Here is a 19436-nt window from a genome sequence, read left to right on the forward strand (position 1 = left end):
CCTAACATAGTGTCTGTGGTGAAATTCCAAGGGGTCCTTGAACTTGGGTGGCAAAAAAATCCAATTATGACTTTTGCTAAACAGAGCTTTTCCATGAAGTAGGCAACAAATAGGTTTTTCTGAGAAAGGGCTTCACCAGACCCTCAAAGAGGTTCAGATTTCACCAAAAGGCTAAGGAATACTTTGATAGGTGGACAAAGGGGAACCTTCAAAATGGCGAATTCAACTCAGATGCCAACCTCTACACGAAGACTTGTCTGACCCCCCCTTCAATCTCCCCAATTATCTTGTTTTAATTTCATATACGTTATGCATATGTGTATACATGTCCATATCATCTCTCTCTCTTCCCCACCACCCTTTGAACTTAAGATCCTTGTGGTCAGGGCCTGGCCACTTTTGTCTTTGTATGGCTAACCCAGGGAAGGGCTTAATAGAGGCTCATGGATCGAGTGGTTTATCTCATAGACCAATTTGTGTTCTGGCTCCTCAATGACACTCAGAGCTGGGGGTTCAGCTCATCTCTCATGACTCTACCTTCTTCACCCTCTTTCAATCATTCCCCACCCCACCCCCATCTAGTCTGGATTGAGGTATTAGAAAATCACTTTCATATTCAGCTAATTATTGGCTCTAAAAGATCTGCTCAAGAAGGTCATAGAGCATCAAGTTCATAGGAACCAGGAGGTCCTAGAGTCATCCCCAGGCTCCATCACGGTAGAGCCAAGGAAGTCAAGATCCAGTCGGACTAAGGCAACTTTCTCAGGATCACATCTGATGTGGATCCAGGGTGAGAATCCAAGTTTTCTTCCTCTGAATCTACTTCCTCTGAATCCCCCCCCCAACAGAGTCCCTTGTATGGGAATGGACAGAATGGGCTATTCAGGTCACATTTGTTGACTGAATAACTGATCATAACCACTCAACCAGGTAGTTTAACCTTGGCCATCAGGCTCATCCATTTCTACTGGATTTGGGTTAAACTTGGATAGGGCTTCTCTGGATTTGGGAAGTGCAGGAATCCAAACTCCCCCATTTAAGGACTCCATTGGGAAGTATCCCCCGAGATCAACAGATGAGATCAGAAGAACTGGGAGGGAGACCCCAGAAGTCATTCCAACCAACCCTCTTCTTCTACAGGAATGGAAGGCCATGATGATGTTTCAATGGCTTGCCCAAAGTCACACAGCTACTAAATGACTGAGCAAGGATTTGAAGCAGGTCTCCAAATCTCAATGATTCATGGTTGAAGGCTAGACTTGGGAACCAGAAAAACCCAAGTTTGAATCCTGCCTCAGAGGCTTACCAACTGCCCATCCCTGGCAAATCACTAAAGCTCCCTGGGCCTTGGGTTCCTCCCCTGAGAAAAAGAAGGGATGAAGCTCAGGGGGGCCTCCAAGGTCCCAATCACTAGGATTGTCTGTCACCACTTCTATATCAGGTGCTTTTCTTTTGTCCTCCTCAACCAAACTCCAGGCTCCCCCCAAGGGAGGGACCTTCTCTTTCCCCCCCCCCCCCACCCGGCTAGCTTCAGACATGATTCTGGCAGATGCCCGGCACCTGGCCTGGCCTCTCTATTTTACAGAGCAGGAGCTGGAGGCCCAGAAAGCAGGCAGGGGAAAGGAGTTGGTGTCTGAGGGTGCCTGTTTCTGGCTCCTGGCCTCCACAGCTTCTCCCCTTGCTCAGACTGCAGGGATCTGGAGGAGACTCGGGATAAGGGGGGAAGAAGAACGGAAAAGATGGGGCGAGCAAAGAAGGAGGCCCGGAGTCCCGGGATAGCTGCAGTCCCTAAAACAGGCTCTTTTAATCACATCAATATCTTCACTGAAGAGCTTCTGATAGAGCACTCAATCTCACAGCCCATGGGCCACTCCATGGGGGGGAGGACTGGGAGAGGGGAGGGGAGGACTGGGGGAGGGGAGGACTGGGGGAGGGGAGGGGGGAGGACTGGGAGAGGGAGGGAAATGGGATCCTGGCCACTGGAAAGTGGCCCATACCCCCTCCCCCCAGACTGGGTTAGCGGGTAGGTTTCCAGAGCAGTAACCAAGGGAGGTGGGACCAAGGCAGAGAGAAACATGGGAAAGGGAAGGAAAAGGAAGAAGAGAGACCATGGCCAGCTCAGAAATTCCAGCCAGACTCAGAGGGATTCCTCCGGAGCCACGAGGGGTCCACAAATCCCTACACCCATTGGTGAAGGGGGTGTCCTGGCCCCAAAGCCCCAGGGGTCTCTGCTCCCTGGGGATGGGAGGCCTAGTAGAATGAGTACTGGTTCTCTACTGCCCGGGTCCTGTTGCGGGCCCCCTCACTGTCATGGTAGTCCTCGGTCCCAGGGCCTGGAGGCTCCAGGAGACGCTCAGCACTGTTGCTCCGGCTTCTGGCGCTCAATGTTCCCTCCGTGCGATGGTACTGTGACTGTGGGGCAGTGCCCGAGGAGGAGGAGGCTGAAGAGGAAGAGGCGCCCCCGCCCTCCGAGGGAGAAGCCGGCTGGAAGGGCCCAGGGCCGAAGCTGGAGAAATAATGCTGGGTGGGGGGCTCGTTCCAGCAGCTGGGAGGCGGGGGGACCGTGCCGGGAGCCGGGCCGGGGTCTGCCAAAGCAAACGCAGAGCACGTCAGTGGGCCCAGGACAAGACAGGCCGGAACCACTGACCCAGGCCTCATTCTCCATCCCTCCACCTGGAGCTCTGACTGTTGCCCAACTCCAGGCCACCATTTTGGGCAAAGACATCCACTCTTTGTCTGCTACATGCCCACCCCCATGAATTTGTTCAAGTAGCCTGAAATGTTTCCTCCAATCATCTCAGCTTTCATGAAGCATCCTTCAATCGCCTTGGACATCTGAATTACTCTAGCAGCCAATCAATCAGCATCTATTAAGCACCTACTGTTTAACAGACATTGGAATAATCAAATGCAAAAGCAAAACTCTCCTTGCCCTCATGAAGCTTATGTTCTATGTGTCAGAGTCCAGGTACCAGGAAATGGGGGGACCAGGAAAGGAGATGGCCCTGGAAGGAAGCGAGGGATGGAGATGGATTTAGAGTTCAAATTCTGCCTCTGAAACTTACAACCTGTGTGATCACCTCTCTACCTCAACTGGCTCATCTGTAAAATGAGAGGCCTTTATATTCTCTCTATCATTCAGTCTATGAGCTGGCATTGCTATTTGTCTTTTGTGTTTGGGTTCATTCTGCCCCTGAGCCCCAGTGAGGATAGGGACCTTATCTTTAAGTCCCCAACCCGGTGACGGCACTCATGGGTTACTTATTGATGCTCATGTCACAAGGTGGATTATTAGGAGCAACATTCATAAGAATACAAATTCACCGGCTCCAGAGCACTTTCTTCCCAGCAACCCCATGAGGCAGCAGTAAAACGATTATTCCCATTTTCCAGGTGAGGAAGGGCTAGTTCAGAGTTAAATGGCTAATTCATGGGAAAAACCTTGGACTGGAAGCCAGAAGTTTACCAAGTCTTGTTGCCTGAGGCTCCCTGCCAGCTTCCATGCAAGGATGCCTGGGACCGCCCCCCCCCCCCCCAGGATGAAAGCAGGGAGCTGGGATAGTCCTTAATGTGAAGGCAGCCCAACCTCTCCCATAAGTCATTCAGTCCCAGAATGGCCATAATGTGCTTCCCCCCAAGTCAATAATCCCATTTCCCTCTACGGGTTTCTCCCAAAGGAACTTGTTTTGTCTTAGGATGTAGATTGAAACTTGAGAGAAGGTCAGATGTTAGATGGTGGAGAAACTGAGGGCATAAGCTGGCAGCAACTTAGAGGTCATCGGGTGCAACCTGTATCCCCTCCTAACCATCTCTAACCCAAATGATTATCTGTCCTTGGCTCAAAGACATTCAAGGAGGAGAAATCCATTAGCTAAGGAAGAGCCTGGACCTGGGACTCAACTGGCAAAGGAAATCCTTCCCCTAATGCAGCATAGTATCTTCTCAGAAACTTTTTTTTATTTGTTTTTGTTTTTGCAGAACAATTGGGTTAAGTGACTTGCTCAAGGTCACACAGCTAGATAATTATTAAGTATTTGAGGTTGCATCTGAACTCAGGTCCTCCTGCCTCCAGGGCCAGGGCTCTATTTACTGTGCCACCTGGCTGTCCCATCTTCGCAGAAACTTAAGGGTATTAGAGAATAACTTAGAAGGTTAAGAAGTAAAGTTGGTATGTCCAGGGATGTGTCAAAGGCATGCCATCTGGTTGCCTCTGATAACATAAAATTCAATTCAGAAACAAAAAAGTAACTTCACAAGCCCAAAATGGCAGAGCCACAACTAAATAGTAAATTTTCTGGAAAAGATCTGGGGGTCTTAGTGGACCCTAAGCTCAATAGGAATCAGATCCCTTGGGGACACAGGATTCGGTTTAAGGGAGACAAGAATGTTCCTGAACTCTGTCCTGGCCAGACAACATTTATAACAGATGATACTCAGTTCTGGATTCTCCAGTTTAGGGAGTATGGGACACCCCCAAAATCTTCAAGCTTAAAAGCTGCACTAAGACTGAATATTGATTAGCTGGTAGCACCTAGAGAGGAGTGATCAAGACAATAAAGGGACCTGAATTTGTGCCCTTGAAAGTTTGGTGGAAGGAACTTGGGGTGTTGAGACTGGAGAAAACTCAGGGAAGAGAAGAGCCATCTACAGGGGGGAAAATGCAATTTCCAGGATGGCTGAGAGTTGACCCTCCCCTGGCTCCAGGATATGCCAGAATTCCCTCTCCCAGGGGGCAAGAAGGCCTCCCGCCTCCAGAGGCTGCCCCCTCCCCAGCTCTGCTCCCCAGAAGCCCTTTGTGCTGTTTGATGGCTCCCATGGCTTAGATGAGATAGGAGTCACCCACTGCCATGGAAGATCAGCAGGGGCTGCTAGGTGGGCCAGTGGGTAGAACCCTGGGCTTGGAACCAGGAAGACGAGTTCAAATCTAGCTTTAAACACTCCCTAGATGTGTGACCCTCTTGCTAGGGTTAATCTCTGCTTGCCTCAGTTTCTTCTTTTGTAAAGTGGGAATAATAATAGTTCCTGACTCCCAGGGTTGTTGTGAGGCTCCAAGGAGATAATGTTTGTAATGTGCTTAGCCCTCTATTAATGCTCCATCTCACGAGGCTGAGTTGGAGGTGGTCCAAGCATCCCCACTTTCCTTTTACATAAGAGGAAGGGTCACCCAAGCAGTGCCTTTCTCCTCAGCCCTGCTGTCTCCCAGGGTTCCTGGGCCAGAAGTCTGCACCTGCAGGTTCACTTTGGAAACCTCCACATACCAGCCTTTCAAACTTATGTTTCTCTCTTTACTTTGCTGGGACCTGAGGGGCAGGGGGAGATTTAAGCTCCCCCCAAGATCATGGTCCAGGAAAGGACTTTGGATATGAAGTATTGGGTGGGTGGATGCTTGAAACAGTCCGGGGAGAATATTCAGGGTTCCCACAGACATTGCCAACTCCTGTTCCTCCCATACCCACATGTGCTCCCTTGTCCATGAGCCCCAGTCTCCCCGGGGTGGGGGGAGGAAAGCAACTGAGTCAGACCAGCTACCCATCCTGATAGGGCACTGTCTGCTGACTGCCTCAGCACAGCCCAGGCTGAGGAGGAGAGGCCCTGGACCCTCAGCAGGGGCAGGAGCAAAGGGAGGTAACTCTTACCGGGCAAGGGGGCCTGGGCCAACACGTAGCTGCGAAGGGTGATGTCGGCTGCACCCCCAGACTCCAGGGGGATGGGATGGGTGTGGAAGTGCCTCAACATGTCAAAGATGGACTGGAACCAGAGGTGCTGGACATGACATTGACCGTTCTCATTCAAGGACAGGCGCAGGTGCTGTGGGAAAAGGCAAGGGTCAATAAAGAGGCAATGACAAGAAGGAAGGGAAGGGGGAAGGGAGGAAAGAAGAAAAGGGAAAGGGAGGAAAGGAGAGAGGAAGGAGGAAGGGAGAGAGTGAGGAGGGAAGAAAGGAGAGAGGAAGGAAAAAAAGGGAATGAGGAAGGAGGAAAGAAAGGAAAAAGGAAGGAAAGGAGGGAGGGAGGAAGGAGAGAATGAAGGAGGGAGGGAAGGGAAGGAGGAAGGAAGGAAACAAGAAAGGAAAGAAGAGAGAAAGGAAGGTAGAAGGGAAGGAGGGAGGAAAGGGGGAAGGAAGAAAGGAAAAAGAGAAGGGCAGGGAAGAAAGGAGAGGGGAGGAAGGGAAGGAAGTTGGGAAGGAAAGAAAGGATTGAGGAAGGAGGGAAGGAAGGGAAGGAGGAAGAAAGGATGGGAAGGAGGAAGGATCGAAAAAAAGGAAGAAAGAAAGGAAGGAGTTGGTGTGGTTTAGTAGCAGAAGTCCTGACTCTGGAGCCAAGAGGCTCTGGGTTCAAATCCTGCCTCAGGTTGCCTGCCTTTGTGACCTTGGGCAAGTAATTTAACTTCCATGAATTTTAGTTGCCTCATACATAAAATGGGCAGAGGTGGCGCTGACTCACTGCAGCTCTAGGTACTATGGTCCTAATTACAGCCCAAAGTCTCTGACATCATCATCTCTGTCTCCCCTCAATTTTTCTGATTTCAAACTATCTACCCCCATGGGGGAATCACAGTCCCCTTGAAAATGAGGGAGGTAAAGTACATAAGCATAATTGATATAAGGACACTTGGTAATGAAGAAAATGTGTGTTGGGTCACAAGACTACATAAGAGTGAATTGAGGGACAAGGAGTCAGAGATCAATTATTCTGGAACCTTGAAAGCTGACTCCCTCTCAGAGCCTCAGTTTCCCTTCTTGTAAAATAAGGAAGTTGACTAAGGTGCCTTCTAGGGTTTCCTTCAGTTATTCAATTGTGATCCTTTTGTCCAATAATGATCAGGAGGTCAGAGAAAGTTTTCTGGGGAAAGTAAGTCTGGAGCCAGTTAGTCTGGAATGACAGTGAGTGAAGGAAAGGGAAACAGGCAGCTGTGTGGATGAATGAGGAGGGAGAGTGAGCAGCAGCCCACACCTGCAGAATGGTCAGCTTGACTGGCATGTTTTTGTTTATTTTATTTTGATTGATTGATTGATTGCAAGGCAATGGGGTTAAGTGACATGCCCAAGGTCACACAACTAGGTCATTAGGTGTCTGAGGCCGGATTTCAACTCAGGTCCTCCTGACTCCAGGGCTGGTGCTCTATCCACTATACCACCTAACTGCCCCATTGGCTGGCATGTCTGACATGAAAGGGGAGGCCTTCTAGCCGGACTCTGTGGGCCCAGCTGGGCAAGCTAAGTCACTCCCATGGGCTGCTCTGAATGAGTGGGGTTCTTTCACTTTAGCCACTTGAACTTCCTCTCATCTCTTCTGGGTGGAGGCTGAAGGAAGGTCAGCTGGACCTTGGGTCAAGTCCAGCTTGGACAATGGGACCCTAAATGCTGCCAGCCTGCCTCATGTCCCTAAGCCAAAGCCTCTCTGAGCTCTCTTTGGGGTTCCTCCTAGGCCCAATCCTCCTTTAGTTTTTTAAGGGCCTTTCCCCCTTCCACCCAAGCCCTTAACTCTACTGTAGAATACCAGCCCTGCCCACTCCACTGCAACCCCCCCACACAGAGAAAAACAAATTACTCCATTTCCGCCTGGGAATTCATTAATCACCTGGTTATCAGAGAAGTTGCCTTGTAAGTTGGCTGGCAAGGGTGCCTTGGCTTCCAAGAGAAGAGCCCCTGGGGGGGAAAGGCATTAACTCTGAGATGATCTTTAAGATATGCAAACATCTCCAGAGCTGCCAAGAGGCTGGTGCAGCTGCACAGCAAAAGCGGGTAATGCCCACAGAGGGTGCCCCAGTCATGGGGAAAAATACTCCTTCCCAAGGAGAAGATGGGAGCATCTGAAGGGCAGAGGGCCAGATTGCAGCCATCAGGGAGGCCAGTGGACACAGCATCTACCAGCTCCTTCCCCTTCTGCTGGGAGGCTCCAGGGCTGCCATCTGTGGTTGCCCACAGAAACGCCTGTGCCCTCATTATGATCGACTAGGACGAGATGGCTTCTCAAGGGCCCTTCCCACTCCAGGTCAATGACTCGACATACTCACATACTCAATTAGCCTCAATAATGGGGGAAAGCATTAGTAAAGAAAAATGCAAAGAAAACCCAAGAAACCCCTGAGTCATTTAGGAAGTAGACCTAAGAAAGCAATGATGGTAGGCATTATCTACTCCCAAGGGACCAGCTCAGTGGACAGAGGGGCTCAGCATCAGCCAGTCAACCCCTATGTGATTGACCTGGGAAGCATTTTGCAAAAATACAAATAGTAACTCAGTGGGAAGGACTATAAGGATGATCTAGGCCAACCCCCACATTTATGAAGAAACTGAGGCCCCAGAGAGGGGAAGCAACCTGGACAGTGACTCTAGATAACAGCAGAGCCAAATTTGAGCCTGGACTTTGGACTCCATGCCACTATTTTTCCCATCATAGACACCCCATACAGTTCCTTTCTGCTCCTGCAGTGATGGTGGCAGAAATGGGGCAGAGGATGGGAAGAAGCAAAGGGTTTTTTGACTATCTCCAAATATTAATTTAACACTCATGATTCCAAATGTGAAACCCTTAACCAACAACAACCTCAACCACCACCACCACCACAATGCACATTTACACAGCACCTTCTATTTGCCAGTGCTTTATGATACAGTAGCTCATTTGATCCTTACACAATTAAGTTAATGCCTTCTGGGAGAAACTGAGGCACATCCATGTTGACGTTCTCATTAGGAATCATGAAATTAGGAATTTCATCAAAAATGAAACGCGAAGTTCAGGTTCTCCACAAGGGGGTGAGAAAAGGAGCTGGGCAAATTAACTTCTCATTGGGCCTCAGGGCAATGAACGCCTGAAGTCACAGAATACTTGGTCACCTCATTCCAGAGTGTTCATGATGAGCACAGGATGGTGCAGGGGAAGGGCTCAGAGACTGGGAAGCAGATACTGGGAACAGCAGAGGCACCAATAGGAACGGCACAACCAGCAGCAGCAGAAGCAGTAGCAATACCACCACGAGCAGCAGCAACACCACCACCAACATTACCACCAACACCAATTACCAGTAACATTACTACCAACATAACCACCACCACCAACATTACCACCACCAACAACATTACCACCACCACCACCACCACCAACATTACCAGTAACACTGCCACCAACATTACCACCACCACCACCACCACCACCACCACCACCACCACCACCACCACCACCACCAACATTACCACCACCACCACCACCACCACCAACATTACCACCACCACCACCACCACCACCACCACCACCACCACCACCACCACACCACCAACATTACCAGTAACACTGCCACCAACATTACCACCACCACCACCACCAACACCACCACCACCACCACCAACATTACCACCACCACCACCACCACCATTACCAGTAACACTGCCACCAACATTACCACCATCACCACCAACAACATTACCACCACCACCACCACCACCAACATTACTACCACCACCACCACCACCACCAACATTACCACCACCACCACCACCAACATTACCACCACCACCACCACCACCAACATTACCACCACCACCACCACCACCACCACCACCACCAACATTACCAATAACACTGCCACCAACATTACCACCACCACCACCACCACCACCACCACCACCAACATTACCACCACCACCACCACCACCACCAACATTACCACCACCACCACCACCACCACCACCACCACCACCACCACCACCACCACCACCACCACCACCACCACCACCACCACCACCAACATTACCAGTAACACTGCCACCAACATTACCACCACCACCACCACCACCAACATAACCACCACCACCAACATTACCACCACCACCACCACCGCCACCACCACCACCAATATTAAAAACAACAGCAGCAATAACAGAAGGTAGCAGCACAGCAATAGCAGGAACAACAACAGTAATAACAACACCAGTAACAGCAGTGACAAAAATAGTGACAATACCACCACTAACAGTAATGTTTGTCCTCCATTTTGTACGAAGACCACAACATCAGGGAGGTGATGCCACGATAAGCACATGTACTGGATTTGAGTGGGGGCGAGGTGGGCTAAGTCCCCAGCCTCACTTTCTCCTCCAGAGCCACCTGGGTCCAAGATACGAATCAGGACCACCAGAGATGGCCCTGGATGCGAGGCAATCAGAGTTAAGTGATTTGTCCAAGGTCATACAGCTAGTAAGAGTCAAGTGTCTGAGGCTGGATTCGAACTCCTGTCCTCCTGATTCCGGGGCCAGTGCTCTAACCACTGCATCCCCAGCTGCCAGCAACAGTAGAAACAACAGTAACACCAACCACTACCACCATCAACAGCAACAACAGAAACAACAATGACACCACCACCACTTGCAGTAGCAGCAGTACCAACAGCAGCAGTAGCACCAGTATCACAAATACTAGTAATAATACTAGCAGTAATACTAGTAATAATGATACTAGTGCTAATACCAGTAGTAATCCTAGTAGCTGGACAAGGATGAGCTAGCATTTACATGATATTTCAAAGATTCCAAAGCTCTTTACACATTTCCTCATTTGATCCTCACAACTTGCCCTATGAGTGCAGAGTCTTTCCATTTTACAGATGAGGAAACTGAAGCGGAACTCAGAGCAAAAGTCCACAATGAAATTTAGACGATAGGATAAAAATGAGAAGACAATGCAGCATGATTGCATGTTTACAACAGCCCTCAAAGAGACCTACTTAAAAGAACTGATAACTGTAAAATAGGAACTGGATAAAGACACTGACACTGATTTTTCTTCTTTCTTGACAGAAGCTAAACTCATGTAAAAAGAGTCACCACAATGGGGAAGTGAAGAGGCCCCTGTCTGATATCCCTGCTAATTTGAGTGACACGTCGGTAAAGGGCAACTCCAGCTTAGAATTCTAGCTTAGTTGTGGCCAAATGTTGGGGAGGAAAGGTATTGGGCAGGGGGTCAACCTTAGAGTCCACTGCATGACCCTGGGAGAGTCATTTAACCTGCGTCCGCCTCAATTTCTTCCACTATAAATGGACTTCAGAACAACTTGCTGTGAGGATGAAATAAATATTGTCATTGTTTGTCCCTGGTCCCGGAAGAGGACTATGACATCAGGGAGGTGATGTCATGATATGCAAGTGAACTGGATTTAAGCAAGGGAGGGCCATGCCTTAAACCCAAATCACTCTGGAAGATGAATTGAGATAATATTTGGACAGTTCTTGGCTTCTTTGTAACGGATTGTTTTGGGGTGAGAGGCAGGAGACGCCTAAAGGACATTTTTGTAATAAGATCAAGGGAAGGAGAATGTGTGTTTGAACTCAAGGACATTCTTCCTTGCCTCCCAATGGATTTTTATTCATGCAGCAGTTTTTAAATGGAGAGAGAAAAAATTATCTAATTATTGGGCTGTTTAGTTGTATCTGACTCTCTGGGACTCCATTTAGGGTTTTCTCAGCAGAGAAGGAGGGATTTTCCATTTTCTTTTCCGGCTCATTCGACTGCTGAGGAAACTGAGTCAAACAGTGACCTGCCTAGAGTCACTCAGGTAATAAGAGATGGAGGCCAGATCTGAGTTCAGCAAGATGAGTGTTCCTGAACTCTATCCATGGGTCACTGAACTGTCCTCTCCAATTATGTGTACTCATTAATTACAGGTTTGTGATTTTCTTTTTGGGGGTGAAGGGGTGGCACAAGATTTCTATCTCTCTCTTGGGTCAATATTGATAAAAAAAAAACTTGGCTTCTCTGAGCACATTATTGGCTGGGCAGTGGGTAGGACTAGACTTCTATAAAATATTCACCATATATAGAGCTTTCTATGGTCAGCCAAGAGATGACTGCATCTGATAGTCTCAGTCATCCTGCTCATATGCGACCAGTTGGCTGAGTCGGAGTTGGCTTCTGGGACCTGAGAGCTCCTGAAGAGGCCTGAAGTAACGCCAGCAAGAATCAGAGAAGACGAGAGCTCGACAGGGGTGAAAGCAGAGTTGTACTTAGAGTTCTCCTCCTCCCCTCCTGTGGATCACTGGAAGCATCTCTAGTACCAGGCAGACCACTTCAGTCAAGCCATGATCTCAGGGATAGAGATTAAAGCTGGAAGGGACCTCAGAAGCCAAATTTTATGTTTTACAGATAAGGAAATTGAGGCACAGATACCTCATAGGATCACAGAAGAGACAGTAGAGTTCACTGAGTCTAAGCCCCACATTTTACAGATGAGCAAACTAAGGCTGGGAGGCGTACAATGACTTGCCCAGGATCATAAACTGGGGATGGTCTGAGGTAGAATTTGAGCCCTGGTTTTCCTGACTCCACACCCCATGTTCTACTCATTGTTCTACCTGGCTGCCTGAGTATTTGGAGAAATCTTAATTTGAAGAGTCTCAGAGGAGGAGGTCCTAGCCTCACATTCCTGGTCAATCCCATTAAGTCTTCTCCCAGTCGGGAAGAGAAAATGATGGCTGCCCAGGGCCGTCCAGGCCCCTTTGTATTCCAGAGAAGATGGCCTTTCTCTCACTACACCCTGTCCCTTATCACCCTCCACCCCCAAACTCCAACACACACATCCCATATACCACCGACCCATACACACTTGCCTTGGCTTTGCCCTGGAAGTTGAAGGTCAGCACGTACTCGCCTGGCCGAGTTTCGCTCTGACGAATGACGAAGAGGCCATGGTTCCGGGCTCCTCCTGCCAGTACCAGCTGGGCTGCCTTGATCCTGGACAGCGTCCCATGGAACCAGGGGTAGTCCGAAAGGACGACCTCCAGATCCACCTGGCTGCATTCCTCTCCTGGAGAGAGAGATATGGTGCCATGAATCATCCCTCACGAGGATCCCAAGGAAGGGTTGTCTTGACTGGCCCAGTTAGGACAGACACAGATATGGAGTGAAGTGTGTGGCCAAGGACATCAGTTTGGCAGGGAGGGGAAGACAGGAAATCAGGAGAATCTAGGGTATTTAAGGTAATGAAGAAGTGCCATACAAACTCTGGGTGTGAGGAAGCAGACAAGGGGTGAGAGAGCTGGCCTAAGAGTGAAGGTGAGCTGGGTTCAAGGGCTCCTGGCGGTGAGGTCAGGCCCTGGGGAACTCTGGGAGACTATAGCTGCAGAGCAAGTGGTTGATCTGTCTTGGAGTGCTCCCTATAAGCCGTCATGTCCTCGATCTGGTCTAAAAAACATGGGGGGAACTGCGAGGAGACCAGGCTAATGAAACCTGGTGAGTAGTGGGAGAAGCCTAGGGTTAGAACCCAGAGGACTCTGAAGGCCAGGTCTCTATCATTGGAACTTTATCCACGGAAGATGACTTGTGAGGCCAGAGGAAAGCTGTAGGAATAATTGCCAGCAACTTGCAATAATAGTCTAGGAAGGCATTGTGCTATAGTGGAGACAGTTGGCTTCATAAACCAGAAGAGCTGGGTTCTGGTGACCCTGGACAAGTCATTTCATTTTCTAAGGTCCATGGAAGCCCAAGGGGAATGTGGACAGATATGAGGGGATCCCTGAACTGAGATGGGAAGAAAAAAAGGCCATCCGAATTTTCATAAGCTAGTTCCTTCATTTATGAATGTAGGGCTCCATGGGTTTCACCAGTCTGTCAAAGGGTCTCATAATACCAAAACCATTTGGAGGCCCTGCTATAAATAAGGCTCGGGGTGGTTGAGCAGGCACTATGGCACCTAGATCAGTCTGTGCAGATGAGAACCCAGGTGTGGCCCCTCCACTGCCCTCAAAGAGGAGTCCCCGTGTGAGGTGATGAGTCCAGAGTGATGGCCACAGGTGAGGAAAGGAAAAAGAGAGGTCATAGACTGCTAGCAATCCCAAGAAGGTGCAGTGGGTACCTGTGTGGCTGGTGCTGGCAGGAGACTCCAAGGTTTGAAGGAAGTTCTCTAGAGGGACATGGGTCAGGTGTTCCCCGGTGGAGTCCCTGGCCCTGCCATGAGGGGCCGTGACCACTGCACCCAATGAAGACTCAGGGACTCCCGAGCACCTCTCCGGGGGCCGGGGGACATCTGCTAATGTAAAGACGGAGAATGGCAGGTGAGCTTGAGATCATGGTGGAGCCTACCACCTTCTAACCCCACCAGCTCCCATAGGCTGCCACAGGGCTGCCCTTTCACGTACCCTCAGTGAGGAATTCACAGCTGCAAGAAGACACTCGGCCTGGGAGGCAGCCTCCCTGGGCACAGGAAGAAAGCTCGATGTCATCCCCGCTGTCTCTGCAAAGGAAAAGCAGGGACTAGATTCAGGCTCCCATCCTACTTTCTCCCAAGGCTCACACAAGCAGCCACTTCTTGTGTTAGCAGAGTAGGACTATGGCCAGGACTTGGGGGAAAGAGCTGCCTCCACCATCATGCCTTCCTGCACACCTTTGTTCAACCAGCCTCCTACCAGAATTCCCTCTCCAATCATGTTGTTGAGTCATTTTCAGTTGTCTTTGACTCTTCATGATCCCATTCGGGGTTTTCTTGGCAAAGATACTGATTTCCTTCTCCAGCTTATTTGACATATGAGGAAACTGAGGCAAGCAGGGTTATGTGACTTGCCCAGGGACTCACAGCTAGGAAATCTTTTCGATTTCAGGCCTGGTGCTCTAATGTACCATGGCACCATCTATCTACCCACTCTTTGATCACAGAAGCGCAGAAGTAGAACTGGAAGGGATCTCTGAGGTCTCTGGTCCTGTTCCTTCATTTTACAAGTAAAGAAACTAAGGCCCAGAGAGATTATAGGACTTTATATTTGAAGTTGGAAGAGGTCACTGAGGACATCTCATCCTATCTTCTTATTTTACAAATAAGGAAATAGAGGCATAGGAAGTTAAGTGATTTTCCCAAGGTCTTTCTTCTATGTATATCACAATTTGGAGCCTACTGTCATTTCTGGAAAGGCAAACTGCTTGTCTGTGTGTGTCCGTGTGTGTGTGTGTGTGTGTGTGTGTGTGTTTGTGTGTGTGTGTGTGTGTGTGTGTGTGTGTGTGTGTGTGTATGTGTGCTATATTGCTATATATTCTGCTATATTGACCAGGGTCAAATCCTTGCCCCAACACTTCCTCTGTGATGGTTTGTTACTTCCCCATACAATGAAGGGGTTGGGCTGCATGGTCTTCAAGCTCTGACTCTCTGATCCTGTTTTCTAACCCCACCAATATCTCCCATCACACACACACACACACACACACACACACACACACACACACACACACACACAAGCAGACTGAGGATAGGAAAAACTGATGCTAGGGATCCAAAAGGTGGGCGATTGACCCAAAGCTCTCCAGGGCCAGGCTGCACCATCTTAGCAGACCATGGCAGTTTTTCTCATCCTGATGCAGACACTTAAACTCCTCAGTTTCTAGAAGAGCAGGGGGTTGAGGAGTGGCTCCCACTCTCCCTGCCCTCTGAGTTTCCGGAGGTCACTCTCTCCTGGTTCTCCTGTTGGCCATGCCTGCTAACCATAAGCATCCCTCAAGGCTCTGTCCTGGGCTCTCTCCTCTTCGATCTCCATACTATCTCACCATCATCAGTTTTCTTGGATTCATTTATTATCTCCATGCAACTCACTTTTGACATCCATAGCCAGCCTCACGGCAAACATCTCTAACTGGTTACATCCCCTTCCCAAATCCTTCCCTCTTCTGAACCTTCTCCCTAGCCTGCTGGCCCCTCACTTCCCCCTCTGATTCATCCCCAATAGTCCATCTAGTGTCAAATTTTGCTTCCATCTTTAATCATCCCTTAAAACATGCGGCCCCTTCTCTCTATTCACCCGGACACAATCCCCTCTTGCTTGAATTGTGAATAGCCCTCTCTTTCTGATGCTAATATTTCCCCCCCTTCACTCTTTCACTCAGTTGCCAAAGTGGTTTTTCTAAAGTATGGGTTTAATCATGTTCCTCAAACTGCAGTGGCTCCCTATTACCCCTCAGAATCCAAAGGGTATCCCCAAAGTCTTAGTGTGCCCTTAAATCTGCCCCGAGACATTTCGGACCCCTATAAAAATGCTCAGCTTGGAATTGAAATCCCCTCACAACCTTTCCAATTTTTTTAATTCTTAACTCTCTGACCAACTACACCAGTCCATTTGCTGTTTGGGATAGCCCAATCTCATCTTTGTCCTGGCTTTCCCCTTACTCCCGCAATGTTTTCGTCCCTGGCTTCTTTTGAGATTCCATTTAAATTCTCCCTTCTATAAGAGACCTCTCCCTGACTTCCTTGGGCCTAATGCCACCCCCTAAGACTAGATGGTTATCTTGTCTGTATGGCTAGTTACATGTTTTTCCCATTAGAATGGGAGCTCTTTGAAGGCAGGGAACATGTTTTTTGCCTTTCTCTGCGTCCCCTGCCCTTAGCACAGGATTTGAATACACTGGACATGTTTCATAAATCTTTGTTGACTTCCTCTTCTGGGTCACACTCTGTGGTTGTTGCCTTTTCTCCCACTGAGGTTTCCCAGTAGACAATTAGAGGGAGAGTCTGCTCAGAACTGGTGACATTTAAATGAAGATTAAATCACTTAATAAAACTCACTGGGTGGCAACATTGCAGAGCCAGGGAGGGCTCTGATTTGGCTTTTCTGCCTCCCAGTTAGAAAAGGAGCATTGGTGGACAGGATGTTGGACGTGACATCAAGAAGACATGGGTTCAATTTCTACCTAGGCAAACCACTTAAAAAAATATTATGCCTCAGTTTCCTCATCTGTAAAATGAGACTGTTAGACCCAGTGACTTCTGAGATTTTTTTCAACTCTAAAAACTAGGACCCAGAGATATATTACACCCTATCATCACTCTAAATGTGTTCTGGAATCTCTTTCCTGAGCTCCAATCTCACACCATCAACTGATGACTGGATTTCTCCAAGTGGATGTTGGGCAGTGGGGCTCAGACTCAATCGAGTCCCTCTCTGGACATTCTAGGTATCACAGTAGGGAGTGTCCTGGATATTAAATGGCAGTGTGACCCTGAAGAAGTCATCCAAGTTCTCTCAGCCTCAGTTTTTCTAATCTGTAAAATATGGATTATAATTGCTCCACAGGATTGTGAGGATCAAGTCAGAAAATGGATGGAAAGCACAATTACTAGAGATGGAATGATTTCCCTCTCCCTTTTTCTAGACTGAATCTCTCCCATCATCTTTTCAAGCTCAATATCAGGAAACACCTTTTCTATAGATTTGCTTGATTACTCAGGTGGTTCATGACCTTTTTCACTTATTACTCACATGCCACTTTTCTTACATCCAATATTTTGTCAATATTGGGACCTATCTTCCTTTCTTCCTTTCTTTCTTCTTTCCTTCCTTCCTTCCTTTCCTTCCCTTCATTCTTTCTTCTTCCCTCCCTTCCTCCTTCCTTCCTCCCTTCCTTCCTTTCTTTCTTTCTTTCTTCCTTCCTTCCTTCCTTCCTTCCTTCCTTCCTTCCTTCCTTCCTTCCTTCCTTCCTTCCTTCCTTTCTTTGCTTTCTTTCATTTTTGGAAAAGCAATTAGGGTTAAGTGACTTGGCCAGGTTCATACAACTATTAAGTTTCAAGTATCTGAGGTCAGATTGGAAGTCAGGTCCTCCTGATTCCAGAGCACTTTAACTACTTTGTCACCTTATAGATTTATAACTGGAAGTTTTGAAGTCATTTAGTCAAGTCCCTTCTTGTTTTACAAAGAAGGAAACTGAGGCCCGGAGAAGTGACTTGTCCAAAGTTAGATGGTTGCTTGAAAAAAAATAGCATTATTTCCATCATTGAGTCAGCATTTATTGGGCACCTCAAGCACCATGGACCAGGCCCCATGCTATAAAAAATCTATAGCGTAGATGGGCCTCAGTCCTTGATCAGAACAAAGTTTGTGAGATTTGGGAAATTCGGCTGCTGAGCTCATTCTTAGGGAGGCCTCCCTCTCATCTGACTCTTTGTGGGCAAAGGGAGTTGTGAGAGAGTCAGGGTGGAGTCTGTCCCAGAGGCTGGGTTACAAAAAATCGTTGGCTTCTGGCATGTGGCGGACAAGAAAAAGGGAAGGAGCAAATTTTGCCCTACAGAACTCAGCTTGCCCTGCCCCCCCCAAAAAGAGTCCAGCTCCCCTCTAAGCCTCTTCCTCAGCCTATGGGCAAATGGCATGTCTGCCCCCAAACGTCAAAGTGACGGGAAGGATGAGTGTGTCCGGATGGGGTCTTGCCCATACCGGCCCAACATGACACAGCTGGTCTAACGTCACAGGAAATGTGAAATTCACTGAGGCCCAGGAGCTCGGAGGGAAATGAGAAGCATTCTCACTCTTAAGTGGGGGCCAAAGAGCTCTGGTCCTACCCATCTGTCTCAAGCCCAGGCACAGGGGCGTTGTCGCACTGACTAATGACCCCTTTCCTTATGCGTCTCCAAATGGGAACCCCCCCCCCACCTCCCTCCTGTCTCTGGCTCCCACCACCTGATGCTCACCCTGGATCTGTGCAGTCCTGGATATCGGCCACCCACGAGTGCTTCTGGAGGGAATCAATGGTTTCCAAGATGTATTCAGCTCCATTCTCCACCTAAGACCAATGGGAAAAAGAAGATGAAGGAATAAGAACAGCAGCGGCCGTGGCAGCAACAACTAGCATTTATGAAGTGCCTCCTATGGGCCAAGCACTGTGACACAGGCTTTACAAATATTGTCACCTCTGATTCTTGCAACGATAACCCTGGGAGGGAGATGCTATTATCAATCTCATTTTTACCGATAAGGAAATTAAGGCAAATAGAGTTAGTGATTAGCCCTGCACCTCAGGGTCTAAGTTTGACTTTGATCTCAGGTCTTCCTGATGCCAGATGCTGTGTCTGATCCCCTGAACCTCCTTAGCTTAATCGCCAGAGCATCCCAGTCCCCTCTTAATACAGAGTCACAAGGGACAAGGGGGAGGAAAACAGCCAGAGAGGGCGGCTGAAACCCATTCCTTGACCTTAACCACTGCTTTTTGATTCCTACAAATTACTGGACTGGATTGAGCTAGACAGTCTCTAGCCCTCCAGTTCTAAAATCCTGCAGTTTAATGAGGTTACCAACAAATCAGGAGAGGCAAGAGTCTACACCCAAGGCACCGTCAGGAAGTCATAATCATAGCTAAGATTTACTTGTGCCTAAAGGTTGCAAAGCACTTAACATTTATTATCTGATCCAAACCATATAACTGAAAAAGTTATCCCCATTTCACAGATGGGGAAACAGACTTAGAGAGATTCTATGACTTGTCCCGGGTCACACAGTCAACTAAGAATCTGAGACTGGATTGGAACTCATGTCTTCTTGCCTCTTGGAGTCCTACACTCCAGCAAAAGACTCCCACCGCTCCCATCCCCCAGTGCTACTATGAGCATCTCTCCAATGTCTTCAGGCTGTCTAAGAAATGGTGATTGTGACCTTGGAGGCCCCCGGGGGCTCTCTCAGGGGATAAGGATGAGGACAA

At 48.6% G+C, this 19436-nt stretch overlaps 1 protein-coding gene across 4 annotated transcripts in view; it reads right to left on the reverse strand.

The window, feature by feature from the left end:
• Window positions 1–1963: 1963 nt before the first annotated feature.
• SH2B2 (SH2B adaptor protein 2) overlaps window positions 1964–19436 on the reverse strand; it is a 67128-nt gene continuing 49655 nt past the window's right edge. For 3 of the 4 annotated variants that reach the window (XM_074189474.1, XM_074189475.1, XM_074189476.1), the window contains exons 4-9: window positions 18433–18524; window positions 14132–14226; window positions 13849–14022; window positions 12605–12801; window positions 5637–5808; window positions 1964–2585 (exon numbers count right to left, since the gene is read on the reverse strand). In XM_074189474.1, coding sequence (XP_074045575.1) covers window positions 2251–2585; window positions 5637–5808; window positions 12605–12801; window positions 13849–14022; window positions 14132–14226; window positions 18433–18524 — 1065 coding nt within the window. In that variant the 3' untranslated portion in view covers window positions 1964–2250. The remainder of the gene's footprint in view (window positions 2586–5636; window positions 5809–12604; window positions 12802–13848; window positions 14023–14131; window positions 14227–18432; window positions 18525–19436) is intronic. The other variant, XM_074189477.1, reaches the window with a different exon arrangement.

This window comes from Macrotis lagotis, chromosome 5 (assembly GCF_037893015.1).
Source record: "Macrotis lagotis isolate mMagLag1 chromosome 5, bilby.v1.9.chrom.fasta, whole genome shotgun sequence".
Taxonomy (NCBI): domain Eukaryota; kingdom Metazoa; phylum Chordata; class Mammalia; order Peramelemorphia; family Peramelidae; genus Macrotis; species Macrotis lagotis.